Source organism: Leiobunum rupestre, chromosome 10 (assembly GCF_980474605.1).
Source record: "Leiobunum rupestre chromosome 10, qqLeiRupe1.1.hap1, whole genome shotgun sequence".
Classification (NCBI taxonomy): domain Eukaryota; kingdom Metazoa; phylum Arthropoda; class Arachnida; order Opiliones; family Sclerosomatidae; genus Leiobunum; species Leiobunum rupestre.
In genome coordinates this window covers 18964614-18979657 of record NC_143393.1, presented here as the reverse complement: position 1 = coordinate 18979657, position 15044 = coordinate 18964614, and the positions used below count along the sequence as shown (strand labels likewise).

Sequence of the window (15044 nt, the reverse complement as noted above, 5' to 3'; positions counted from 1 at the left end):
TACTTGAAATTCGAGAGCTATTAAATATCGCGCGCGGCAGTATTTCTTTTTACCTGGTTTCCCGTTAAATGAACGATGTTAAAAGCGCTGGCGGAAACACTCGGGTAATACGAGTTTAAGCATCCGCAGATTACTTAGATAAAAATGAGGAAAATGTTGGCTTTAAACGATATTTTTTGGAAGGAGTTCTTTTTTCGTTAGGCTTCGAAAACGTACGGATCCAAGTTAGTATTTGTACCTTTGCGGCGTGTTTCGTATTATGTATGTATAGGCGCGTACGTTTTGAAAACAGCTGCTTTTCTATCCCATACCGCTACGAAGCCATTACGCCTGCAGTTTTCAAAGGTTCCGTGTAAGCAATACCGTCCGACGAAATGATATCGTCATCGGCCAAAATGCTTTAATTATAGAATAAATAAGTCGGTAGTTGATAAAGCCTTGGAAGTTGCGAGTGGAAATTATTTGAAACGCTATCGCCATCTACAGTCTTTTCTCGGTGATAAATGTGGCGCGTTACATGGTCGACGTACTTCGCCGAGAATCTAAGTCGAAGATAATCTTATCAACTTAGTAAAAGAGGCGAGATATTTGTTAAGAGACAGACAATCGCGTTTCGGGTCGTTCGTCTTGAGGGACATGGAGGAAAGCGAACCCAGCCGTGCCGTGTCGCCGTCTTGGGAGCCCGTGCCATCCTATTGGCGGTTCGTCCAAGAGTCCGTCGAATTCCTCAACAAAAACAGACCCGCCGAGACGGACAAAGAAGTGCCATTGAACTTCCAGACGTCTCACCTCGTCTACGTGCTGATCGGCGCCGTCATTTGGACAGCGTTAAGGGCCCGTCTCAACGAACATGTCACCAAAGTAAGGCGTTGATGAAATCCAGACGCTGCTTGAACACTAATATTTACACACGGCGTCGCAGCCTCTGTCCCGGCGATTTAGCCTGGGACTTCGAAGGCGGGAGGACTTGCAGGTCAATCTGTGGGCCTTACTGTACAACGTCGGAGCTGGACCACTCTTGTTCTACTCCGTGGTCTTTCGCCACGAAATATTTCAGAAGCCAAGTACGGTGTGGGAAGGTGAGTGTCGTTACTTCATTTCGTAAAACCAGAAGTATGTCATTAATTTCTTACGATTGAAGTACGTAGCTAACTATACGGTTAATGTTATTCGCTTGAAAAATATTCATTTCCAAGATTTTCCAAGTATATGCTTCGGAATCTCACGTGAGATTTAGCTAGATTATATAAATATACTGAATTTTTTGAGCTATAAAAGTTCGAATAAATTAGCATTTAACTACATTAGAAACGTCCTGTTTGATATCATGCATACATTGTCTATTATTCTGAAAATAAATAGCAAATTATGCAATAACTATTTCGATTAAAAATGCAATTTATTTTAAACTTTGACCCGTTTTTACCCTTTAAAAAAACACTCAAGTTCTGCCTCCCCCTCAAAAATCCTCAAATGACGCCCCTGCTAGCCACGCGAATAAAAGGCATAAAAAAAACTCTTAATGACTGGAGTTTAAGGTGGTGCTTTGAGTATTAGCCTAGCTGATTATTATTATTACTTCTGACGCGACTTATGAGTTGATACTTCCTTGATCTTCGCATTAAGGTTGTTGCGGTGAGGTGGAAACGAGCTGGGACATCAGTGTCAACTACTTGCTGTGGTCCAGCTACGAGGTGCACCTGTTGTACGCTCTTTACTTCATCGAAGACTTGGCTAGCGACACCTTACTATACACCGTGCACCATGGCGTCACCTTGGCCTTACTAGTCCTGTCGCACAGTCTGGGGTAAGACACCAAATTTTCATCCAACTTAAATACTTTAAAATAAGAAAGACATGGTTTATCCAAGCCGTTGAACTTTCGTAAATATTCCCTACACTCTGCGGTACAATTATTTTAGCTTGGGTATTAGCCTAGCTGATTATTATTATTATTATTATTATTATTATTATTATCTTCAAATGTACTTGAAAATCCCGAAATTTATAATCAGTTACAAAACCTCGAAATCAGCGTATAACCAAATTGATAAAATCGTCATTAAAATCGTACTCTAAAATAACAATAATCCAGATTCAGATTTCAGAAATCTGAAATTAGAACTCCCATAAGAAATTCCCATTTTAAAAGTTTGGGGTACACCAGCGTTTCTTTAAAAAAAAATTAGTTCTTAAGGGGGAAGAATACAGTAAAAAACTCTTTTTCGTTCAGGCTGAACGTTCCTGTTTTAACAACTAAATAAATGCCGGGAGTAGTGGCTCACTCCTGTAATCCCAGGCGTCCGGGAGGCAGAGTTTGTGGATGGTCGTGTGAGGACGACTACCAATTCCCCAACGGGTGGTCGGAATACTTCCGCCACGGGTGTCCCCACCCCTGTCCCCACGTATCCCCCCGTTGGCGTGGCCGTTACACATATCTCGCCCTGATTAATCAGATGGTGTTTCGCCGGGCTCGCGGTCTTCTCAGACTCAATCAGCCCTTTCTTCCTTGAATAAAAAAAAAAAACAACTAAATAATTGAATTATATTTTTCTTATTAGGCTGAACCTTTCTAAAGTGCTTAAAATAATTTTGATAATTCGGATATTAATATTTAACGAGATATAAGGTAATAACTAAAGGGTCGTTTGGGCGCTTTCCCAACTAGTTTAGCTCCGGGGGTCCGAATCAAAACGTAATAACTTAATTACCTTTAAATTTAAAATTGTCAAAATTATTTTAGGCTATTATTATTATAAGAGGCTATTTTACACATGCACATTAATTTTATAAGTTAAAATACAAAATTAAAAGAGTTCTGCTTGAAATAGCGCCAAAGTAGACAATAGCCACTGTAGTCTTCCCCCTTAATGAATGAACTTTATAAAAATATTAAAATTTCTATTTTATTTTATCAAACCAGCTATCATAAAATAGGGCTGTTGGTTCTGAGTCTTTTGGAGACGACAAACATCCCTCTGAAACTGATGAAATGTCTGAGCGCATTCCGTTTCCAAGGGGACAAAGAATTGCGTGTGATTACCAAGCTGTGCACCACCGTCTTGTACATTTTCGGCTTCTCCTGGTAAGGGTTACAACCGCGAAAGTTTAAATTGTAGGCGCCTTATCAAATTATAAGAAACGGTTCTGTGACACGTCAAAAATCTAGTTCGATCGCTCGATTACGCCGCGTAAGCTTTCGAGTGGACGTCCCAAAAAAAAAAGCAACGATAAGACATTGCACGATCTCGAGGTTGCAAATGCGTGGAGGCTAATCACCTTTTCGTCAAATTTGAAAAGACGGTACAAAGTTGGAGGAATAAATACGTATTATCAGAAGTAAATAATATAGATTTTAAAGAAAGTGTCGGTTCGACGTGAAGTAGCTCTTTTTTCAACAGATGTCGCTATCGTCGTAATCAAAACCAGATAGTTAACCCGAGGGGCAGGTCACTTCCATTTTGGGTGCGTCTTAATCATAGTAAAATGATTAAATCAGGGTAATCAAGATTAAAAAATCTAATCACGATTAAATTGAATTTAATCAAAATAATCGCGATTAAATTGAATTTAATCAAAATAATCGCGATTAAATTGAATTTAATCAAAATAATCGCGATTAAATTGAATTTAATCAAAATAATCGCGATTAAATTGAATTTTATCAAAATAATCGCGATTAAATTGAATTTTATCAAAATAATCGCGATTAAATTGAATTTTATCAAAATAATCGCGATTAAATTGAATTTAATCAAAATAATCGCGATTAAATTGAATTTAATCAAAATAATCGCGATTAAATTGAATTTAATCAAAATAATCGCGATTAAATTGAATTTAATCAAAATAATCGCGATTAAATTGAATTTAATCAAAATAATCGCGATTAAATTGAATTTAATCAAAATAATCGCGATTAAATTGAATTTAATCAAAATAATCGCGATTAAATTGAATTAATCAAAATAATCACGATTAAATTGAATTAATCAAAATAATCACGATTAAATTGAATTAATCAAAATAATCACGATTAAATTGAATTAATCAAAATAATCACTATTAAATTGAATTAATCAAAATAATCACGATTAAATTGAATTAATCAAAATAATCACGATTAAATCGAATTTAATCAAAATAATCACGATTAAATCGAATTTAATCAAAATAATCACGATTAAATCGAATTTAATCAAAATAATCACGATTAAATCGAATTTAATCAAAATAATCACGATTAAATCGAATTTAATCAAAATAATCACGATTAAATCGAATTTAATCAAAATAATCACGATTAAATCGAATTTAATCAAAATAATCACGATTAAATCGAATTTAATCAAAATAATCACGATTAAATCGAATTTAATCAAAATAATCACGATTAAATCGAATTTAATCAAAATAATCACGATTAAATCGAATTTAATCAAAATAATCACGATTAAATCGAATTTAATCAAAATAATCACGATTAAATCGAATTTAATCAAAATAATCACGATTAAATCGAATTTAATCAAAATAATCACGATTAAATCGAATTTAATCAAAATAATCACGATTAAATCGAATTTAATCAAAATAATCACGATTAAATCGAATTTAATCAAAATAATCACGATTAAATCGAATTTAATCAAAATAATCACGATTAAATCGAATTTAATCAAAATAATCACGATTAAATCGAATTTAATCAAAATAATCACGATTAAATCGAATTTAATCAAAATAATCACGATTAAATCGAATTTAATCAAAATAATCACGATTAAATCGAATTTAATCAAAATAATCACGATTAAATCGAATTTAATCAAAATAATCACGATTAAATCGAATTTAATCAAAATAATCACGATTAAATCGAATTTAATCAAAATAATCACGATTAAATCGAATTTAATCTTTTGAGGGGTGCGTCGTTAATCAAGGAAGTCGCCTGCCCCTCGAGTTAACCTACATTTTGACCCAAATGGCGGGTACTTATAGGTACCCCTCGCGTTGATTGGATCGTTTGTAAATTGGCCAATAACATAAATTACAGCAATTTTAAACAAAATTTTACCATGGGATATATCATTTAGATTAAAGCCCACTAAATAGAGTATCAGCCCACTAAATAGAGTATCAGTTATCTAAATATAATACTCTACAGTCACGCTCTCTGACGACGTTATCATTTGACTATTTTGAATTTTAGCTTCCTTTGCCATAAATAGATGGCACCACGCTCTCCACTAAAGTGGCTTTTTTTCGAAGAATCTGATAGATTAATTGCCATCTCTGATAACTGGGGCCTTTTCATAATACAGGTGCTAATGATAAAGCCGACAGTTGCTTTAGCTGAGAAGTATCAAATAAAAGATTTGAGGAGGACGATCAAATTAATAGAAATAATTACGTATTATCAGAAGTAAATAATGTGTTCTTACGAGAGAAGTATCCGTCTAAGATGTAAAGAAATAAATAAGTATACCCAGAAGTAAATAAGATTTATCAGAGAAGTATTCCGCTAGTATGTAAATATGAACCCAAAAGATTTAGGGACGGTCAAAACTATATAAATATATAAGTATACCCGGAAGTAAATATTATTTTTCTTGTGAGAGACGTATCCATCAAAACACAAGATTTGAAGGGATGGACAAATCAATAGAAATAAATACGTATACCCAGAAGTAAATAATATTTATATTACGAGAATAAGTATCGATCTAGGAAGTAAAAATGAAACTAAATGATGTGAAGGGATAAATACTTATCATCGAAAGTAGATAATACATAATTTTCAAGAGATTTGTCCATCGATCATGTAAAAATTAAATACGTACCTTCGCAAGCTCGGAGATGTTTTCAATGAGAACGTTTTTTGCCAATCAGCTCGCGGCAGCATACACCACACCACAAATTACCGCCTGCAATACACCCGCCTGAGGACGTAAATTGTAAACAATACACTGCGATGGTAGAATGTTCACGATTAACATTAACAATAGGAGTTGAATACTTCTATCCTTAGAAATAACTTATATACTTCTGGTAATATTTTTTAACATTTAGACTACCCTCGTTTCTCGAGCTTCAGATAGTTTTGAATATTTGAAATGAGTGATTTTCAATAAATGTCTGAGTAGGTGATGACAGGACTTTGATGTCACACCTTAATATGACCTCAGTGACCTATGAGGCGAGGCGAGGGGGTGGGGTCAGAATAAAAGAATAATGAAGGTTGGTGTATAGTCCGGAAAAATCCATACCATGCACGCCAGGTTGAAACGTACTATCATAATAATTATTTTTACAGATGGTGGTGTGGTTATTCAAATTAGCTTATTCAGCAGGTCTTCAATAAACTGTTAAAGATAATACCTCATTATATCTCATTAAAAATAGTATGAAAAACCAAGTCTAGTCTGGCTAGAATAAAATATTTAAATAATCATCTAAAGATCACCGAAAATATTTTCTTCTGTATACACCGATATACAAGAGATGAAAATCCTTTCACAGGGGTAACTCCATTAGAAACGGATTTTAAAATTTTTAAAGTCTTACTAGATGGCGGCAGTAGTTCGACTCGTAGATATTTTAGATTATCCAAAATAACCGCGAAAATTAATTTTTTTGTTGATATTTCGGACATAAAAATAGTGTTAGATGTTGAATTTTTTTAATAAATCAAGTATTTGTTCCTTTCCCACCAAAGGTTTAAATTGGCGCCATAATGTTCGTTTTCCCGCAAGCAATTTGTGAATCGGTCTTTAAGGGAATGTTTGATGAAAAATTTATTTATTTATTCTGTTGCGAGAAAGACTGAAAGTTCTCTGAAGGACCTTGACGACATGGTTCAAGGTCAACAGAACTTTTATAGTCAAAGACCCCTTACCAGGGTGAGTTTGTCGTGGAATTTTCAATGCCATAGCACAAGTACTTTCTAAATTATTAACACCTAAGGGTGATATCTTGAACATTTTTTACTTAATGACCTTGGTGTTTGTTTGATAATTTTCTTGGCTTCCTATTTTTCAATTCACATCGCTATTAATCCATTAACACCCAATATGTGACGGGGCACATTTTTTTAAACTGGAACCGAGTCTCTAAATTCAACCATGGGCAAACTACTAGTAGTAGTTGGCCCATGATTCAATGGTTCTTGAAATAAATTTTAAGACATGGTTCAAGGTCTTTGAATTTTCTCTCATGAAATGACCTCCTGCGCCGACTATTTGATATTAATTATTAATTAATTTAATTAAATTCCTAGAAAAAATAGATTTGTAATTATTAACAGTGGAGCATTTTTTATACACAAAATAGCTCCAGGGGTAAATGTTAAATGAAACATGAATTAACGTTTCATTATTTCGTAGGTTTCTATTTAGGTTACACTGGTACCCCTTGAAAGCGGTGTACGCCGCCGAGAATATTCCAAAAAGGCTTCTGCTGACGACGAGCCTCAGATACCAATATTACTGCGTAGTTATGTTGCAATTTTTGTTGCTTTTGAACATATTCTGGTTTATAGTAAGTTCTTTATTTTTTTCTGATACGGATTTGAAAAGCGAAGTCCTCAATCTAATCTGTAATTCGTTTTCCTTCCTCTCGCAGTTGGTCCTTAAATTAATTTTAAAAGTCACGTTGGGCAAACCGCCGAAGAAACACCAATCCTGATGGGAAATGCCTTCCGCCAAGTCATTCTTCGAACAACATTTTTCTGTAAATACTGACACAAAGACAGGGTGAAATTAAATAAATCATTAATTATTTAAAAATAATTGCTTTAATATTAATTAATTAGTTAATTGATTTAATATTATTTTTTTATTAATTAATTTTTTAGTTAGTTAATTGATTTACTATTAATTTAATATTAATTAATTAGTTAGTTAATTGATTTAATATTAATTAGTTATATAATTCAATGTTAATTTCACGTTAATTAGTTAGTTGATTAATTTATGTTAATTTAATTTAATTTCAATAAGTTAGTTAAATATTAATAAGTTAATTCATTTATTTTAATTTAATATTAATAAGTTAATTCATTTATTATAATTTAATATTAATTAGTTAATTAATGTATGTTGATTTAATATTAATTAGTTAATTAATGTATGTTGATTTAATATTAATTAGTTAATTAATGTATGTTGATTTAATATTAATTAGTTAATTAATGTATGTTGATTTAATATTAATTAGTTAATTAATGTATGCTGATTTAATATTAATTAGTTAATTAATGTATGTTGATTTAATATTAATTAGTTAATGTATGTTGATTTAATATTAATTAGTTAATTAATGTATGTTGATTTAATATTAATTAGTTAATTAATGTATGTTGATTTAATATTAATTAGTTAATTAATGTATGTTGATTTAATATTAATTAGTTAATTAATGTATGTTGATTTAATATTAATTAGTTAATTAATGTATGTTGATTTAATATTAATTAGTTAATTAATTTATGTTGATTTAATATTAATTAGTTAATTAATGTATGTTGATTTAATATTAATTAGTTAATTAATTTATGTTGATTTAATATTAATTAGTTAATTAATTTATGTGAAATGAATATTAATTAGTTAATTAATATATGTTATATTAATATTCATTAGATAATTGGTTTTATTTTAATGAATCAACAATTAATATTAACTAGATAACTGGTTTGATGATAATGAAACAACAATTACTATAAACTATTAATATCAATTAATTTTAGTCAATTAATTTGGAGTAGGGAGAGTCTTGCCAAAGAGAAACGAAATTTTTTTATTATTATTTTCAATGTACTTTCGAATGAATAAAGTTTTATTTTATTATAGAAAACGCAATCGTTTATCGTCACTCAAATCGTAAGTAACATACTGTGAAAAATAATAAGTGTGACACGGAACAATTTATTTTCGGTTAATGACAGTTGATCGTAGAGCGAAAGCTCTTTTTAAGTTCTTCAATTTGAAAGTAACTACCATAAGAAGCGAAGGGATAATTTTTAATAATAAATTTTATGTTCTAATTTCACAATACTTCATTATTTCACAAAGTAGCGTTATTTTTTTACTGTTTCAATTTTTGGTAACCCTTGACCTCACTTCAAAGCCACCATTACTCTAAGGAATTATAACGACATAAAACACAAAATTGGGGAAATTAAGCTTATATTGTTAATGCACCCCCATAATGGGGAAAATTTGTATGAGAGGCAGTAGCCTTCTGTGAGGTAGAAATTTATAGGCGGGGACTGAAATTTGGATAATTTTGGTTTCGTAGAAATTATGTATGCTATTAAAATGGCCACATCAAAAAAAATGTAGGCGCGATAACATCACTTCATTCAAGTCTCGAATTAAAAAAAAACCTTTTGTTACTTCTAAATAAAACTGCCATTGTCTTAAAATTACTTTTATAATGGTAGCCGATGGACTTTTGCCTTTTTTTTTAATTTGTCAACAAACAATAGGCCTTTCTATTAAGTAACATTGGCCTTCTTGTTTTAATGTTGCTGCTGCGTCACGGGTGACGTATCGATGACGTTTTACTACGAAAGGTCCTGGACATCAGAGTAAATTCGACGATGAACCCGGTTTTTAAGCATAAACTGAACTGAACTGCTGCGTATTTCGAGACGAATGAGCTATCTAAAAAGCAGCTCTAGTTTAATTAGGGTAATAACTAATAAGCAATTCTATTTTATAAGCAGCTCTATTTTAATAATCTTAATAAGAAATTTTATTTTAGAAGCAGCTCTAGTTTAATAAGCTTAACAAGCGATTCTAGTTAAATAAGCGTAAAAAGCGGTTCTTTTTTATTCAGCGATTCTAGTTTAATAAGCGTAATAAGCGGTTCAATTTTACTAAGCAACTCTAGTTTAAAACGCGGGTCTTTTTTATTCAGCGATTCTAGTTTAATAAACGTAATAAGCGGCTCAACTTTACTAAGCAACTCTAGTTAAATAAGTGGTTCAATTTTACTAAGCAACTCTAGTTTAATAAGCGGTTATTTTTATTCAGCGATTCTAGTTTAATAAACGTAATAAGCGGCTCAACTTTACTAAGCAACTCTTGTTTAATAAGTGGTTCAATTTTACTAAGCAACTCTAGTTTAATAAGTGTAATAAGCGGTTCTAGTTTACTAAGCGTAATAAGCGGTTCAATTTTATTAAACAACTCTAGTTTAATAAGCGTAATAAGCGGTTCAATTTTACTAAGCAACTGTAGTTTAATAAGCGTAATAAGCGGTTCAATTTTACTAAGCAACTCTAGTTTAATAAGCGTAATCAGCGGTTCAATTTTACTAAGCAACTCTAGTTTAATAAGCGTAATAAGCTATTCAATTTTACTTAGCAACTCTAGTTTAATAAACGTAATAAGCGGTTCAATTTTACTAAGCAACTCTAGTTTAATAAGTGTAATAAGCGGTTCTAGTTTACTAAGCGTAATAAGCGGTTCAATTTTATTAAACAACTCTAGTTTAATAAGCGTAATAAGCGGTTCAATTTTACTAAGCAACTGTAGTTTAATAAGCGTAATAAGCGGTTCAATTTTACTAAGCAACTCTAGTTTAATAAGCGTAATCAGCGGTTCAATTTTACTAAGCAACTCTAGTTTAATAAGCGTAATAAGCGATTCAATTTTACTTAGCAACTCTAGTTTAATAAACGTAATAAGCGGTTCAATTTTACTAAGCAACTCTAGTTTACTAAGCGTAATAAGCGGTTCAATTTTACTAAGCAACTCTAGTTTAATAAGCGTAATCAGCGGTTCAATTTTACTAAGCAACTCTAGTTTAATAAGCGTAATCAGCGGTTCAATTTTACTAAGCAACTCTAGTTTTCTTAGGATAATAAGCAATTCTAGCTTATAAGCAGCTATAGTATAATAAACTTTAAGCATAATAAATGATTCTAGAAGCTCTAGTTTAATAAGCATATTAAGCGATTCTACTTTGATAAGCGGTTTTAGTTTAAAGGGGAGCTCTGTATTTAATCTCGGGTTTCTCCACTTTAAATTTTGTTTCGCGCCATAATGTCGGTACCGCCATATTGTAAAAATCATGGTTGCTTTTACCATTTGGTATTTTCTAAATGGCCAGCCAGAAGGTTGATTTTTTGATGATACGCCATATTCGCCATTATTTACGAATATTTAGGTAAATTTTTCACTAGTCAAATTGACTAGTGAGCCCCAGATTTCGATTAATTTTAGTAGTTGGAGCATTTATTTTAGTAGTAAAATGCCGTGACTAGTGCCTTATGTCCAACCCTGGCTGTTACTGTAGGAGCACGGGAGGAATTTTCATAATCAAAGTAGCGGAAATAGCGAGTGGTAATGACGGCGCCCAGGTCTTGGTGCAAAAACAAAGTCTTTAACTGAACCAAATATAATATTCTGTTTGCTTATTGTGGTCTCGCTCTAGCCACTAGTAAGACACTAGTAAGACTTTAGTAAGCGTTTAAGTGGTTCTGGTTTATTTCGCGACACTCTTTTCGTTACCGACGAAACCTAGATAGGTAGCGTGCTGGCCGGCCACCCCAATTGCCGTTGAAACTAAAACCGCTTATCAAAGTAGAATCGCTTATTAAACTAGAGCTGCTTCTAAAATTAGAATCGTTTATTAGACAATTCGTGACCGAGACTCATATCTCAGATTACATAATTGAAGCGGTAATAAAAGTTTGCTTTTCTACGTCTCTGGGAACTGCGAAAACAATGATAAAAGCTTGCCTCGGGTTGCCAACTGCGAACACCGTACTAAAACTTCACCCCGGGTCGCCAACTGCGAACACCGTGCTAAAACGTCACCCCGTGTTGCCAACTGCGAACACCGTGCTAAAACTTCACCCCGGGTCGCCAACTGCGAACACCGTGCTAAAACTTCACCCCGGGTCGCCAACTGCGAACACCGTGCTAAAACGTCACCCAGGGTTGCCAACTGCGAACACCGTGCTAAAACTTCACCCCGGGTCGCCAACTGCGAACACCGTGCTAAAACTTCACCCCGGGTCGCCAACTGCGAACACCGTGCTAAAACTTCACCCCGGGTCGCCAACTGCGAACACCGTGCTAAAACTTCACCCCGGGTCGCCAACTGCGAACACCGTGCTAAAACTTCACCCCGGGTTGCCAACTGCGAACACCCTGCTAACACTTCGCCCCGGGTCGCCAACTGCGAACACCGTGCTAAGACTTTGCCCCGGGTTGCCAACTGCGAACACCGTGCTAAGACTTCGCCCCGGGTCGCCAACTGCGAACACCGTGATAAAACTTCGCCCCCCGGTTGCCAACTGCGAACACCGTGCTAAGACTTCGCCCCGGGTTGCCAACTGCGAACACCGTGATAAAACTTCGCCCCCCGGTGGCCAACTGCGAACACCGTGATAAAACTTCGCCCCCGGTTGCCAACTGCGAACACCGTGATAAAACTTCGCCCCGGGTTGCCAACTGCGAACACCGTGATAAAACTTCGCCCCGGGTCACTAACTGCGAACACCGTGCTAAAACTTCATCCCGGGTCGCCAACTGCGAACACCGTGCTAACACTTCGCCCCGGGTCGCCAACTGCGAACACCGTGCTAAAACTTCACCCCGTAACGTCATATGCGAATACCGTGACACACCTTCATAGACATCACGTAGCCAATACCTCAACGTGAACAAAGTTCATTCGCCTTTTTCTAAGTAACGTAACAAATACCCTCAAATTTCAGAGCACCAGTAACCTTAGAATTATAAAATGTATTTTAAAAATAAACCATTTATTCATCGTTTTACCACTAGAAAATGTATAATTCTATTTTGAACGAGATAAATAAGTACTAAAATCTGATTATAAATGAAAATATTTATTTTAGGGCGGTCTCTAAACATTTGAATATTAAACTAATTTGTTCACCTGATCATGCTTGTTAGGATCGTCCGTTGTTAGGATCGTCCCTTGTTAAGAACGTCCCTTGTTAGGATCGTCCCTTGCTAGGATCGACCCTTGTTAGGATCATCCCTTGTAAGGAACGTCCCTTGTAAGGATCATCCCTTGTAAGTAACGTCCCTTGTTTGGATCATCCCTTGTAAGGAACGTCCCTTGTAAGGATCATCCCTTGTAAGGAACGTCCTTTGTTAGGATCATCCCTTGTTAGGATCGTCCTTTGTTAAGAACTCCCTTGTTAAGAACGTCCTTATTAGGATCGTCCCTTGTTAGGATCATCCCTTGTTAGGATCATCCCTTGTAAGGATCATCCCTTGTAAGGAACGTCCCTTGTTAGGATCATCCCTTGTTAGGATCATCCCTTGTTAGGATCATCCCTTGTAAGGATCATCCCTTGTAAGGAACGTCCCTTGTTAGGATCGTCCCTTATTAGGATCGTTCCTTGTTAGGATCATCCCTTGTAACGATCGGTCACTTGTTAGGATCGTCCCTTGTTAAGATCGTCCGTTGTTAGGATCATCCCTTGTTATTTTCATAAGCGCAAGGTTTTCTGCAGCTCCGTCACAAACTATTCCAATACATTTAAAAATGATACATTTCAAACACTTCAATAGTCTGGTACAAAGTTGTAACCAATTTCTTTTGTTAGAATGTATGGGAGGAGGTGAAATATGGACCGATTACATCCATTCCAGAGGTTAAATCTCTCAATAAAAACTGTAGTATATAATATGTAGGAGAAGGAGCTCTAGGTGTTAAATCTTTGTAAATATCAGTCAATTCTGGCCAGTCGTTTTCATCCATGGAAAATCCAACAAACTCGTGGGTCTTACTTTTCCACATTATCTTACTTTTACCTCGTCAAATATAAAAATTCCAACTCCAGTTGCGACTTTCTCTCACTTAAGTTCCTTTTCAGATTTAAAATTGGCATATTTAATTTTCTCTTCACGAAGGTAGTTTTCATGAATTCCAGGTTTGTGGTTAAGTTTTCGAGTTTTGTCTTTGAGTGTGGAAGCACTGGGAAGGTTCAAAATTTGGAAGCTTCTCAAAGCTTCGTAAGCCGCTGGACAACGACTGCAAACAGCTGACGCAATCCTAAAGGTGATGGCATTCCACTCACGTACGTGAGGAGATGACTGAGATTTCTCTTGTTGGGAAAATTATTCTCTTTGGTCTGCTAAGTGTTTTTGAATCGAATCCTTTTCCCAGGATGCTTTTAGTCTGTCCAGTAGTGTCTTTGAGTGTTTCTTCAAGAGTTGAGCTGAATTTCTCATTGGTAATATTCACTATATTTGACATTTCCGAGGTACTTTCCTGATTTAAACTGACAGTTCTAATCTTTAACTCTGCTTCTAATTTAGATACCTTTGATTTGTAAAAGGAACGACTCTTCCGTATACGGGATAACCGAACTGCTTTACTTTTGGGTGTTAAGTGCTTAATGGGACAATGGCTCGATAGCCTTTGTCGTTTATAGGGTTGGTTTGGTGATTCCATAGCCTTACGCTTGGTAGACTTGGCGATACAATTTCCAACGTACCAACAATGTTTACATTGAACCTTCTTTCCTTTCTTAAGAGGTTGTGTACTGGGATTCAGTATTTCATAAAACACCATACAATTTTCAGATTGGTAACGGGTAAACGGATGATGGATTTCAACGACGCTGTTTAGTAACGTGGAAATAGCATTTTTAACCTTTTCCGAATTAATTCCAGGGCAAAACACGTGACCTCTTTGACCAGTGATAATGTTAAATGTATCATTTAGAGTATCCAAATTTAAATTTCCATCCTTGATAATATGGAACTTGAGTGGTTGTTTAAAGGCAATGTTGAGTACGCAATGACCAACAGCCCAAATTAGTAGGTTGTTCGCCAAGTTCCCCAGATAAAACACTGACACTGTGTTTGGTTGTTATTTGCATAATTGACATATTGTTGTAGTCTTCCTTCATCTAAGAAAATTATAAATCATTAAAATCAATATTCTTTAAACACTGCCCGAAACTTATAAATTAAAAATGTAAATATTTACCTGATAAGACAATTCAGATGAGAAATTACGATCAATTGTTTTAGCTACTT

The 15044-nt window shown here is 34.5% G+C and overlaps 1 protein-coding gene across 1 annotated transcript; it reads left to right on the top strand.

Moving 5' to 3' along the window:
• The first annotated feature begins 278 nt into the window (after nucleotides 1-278).
• LOC149924949 (ceramide synthase 1-like) lies at nucleotides 279-7796 on the top strand. The gene is made up of 6 exons (XM_090160211.1): nucleotides 279-861; nucleotides 923-1079; nucleotides 1627-1807; nucleotides 2924-3085; nucleotides 7389-7542; nucleotides 7627-7796. Exons 1-6 carry the CDS (start codon nucleotides 637-639, stop codon nucleotides 7687-7689), a joined length of 942 nt encoding a protein of 313 aa, XP_090016337.1. The 5' UTR covers nucleotides 279-636; the 3' UTR covers nucleotides 7690-7796.
• Nucleotides 7797-15044: the final 7248 nt, after the last annotated feature.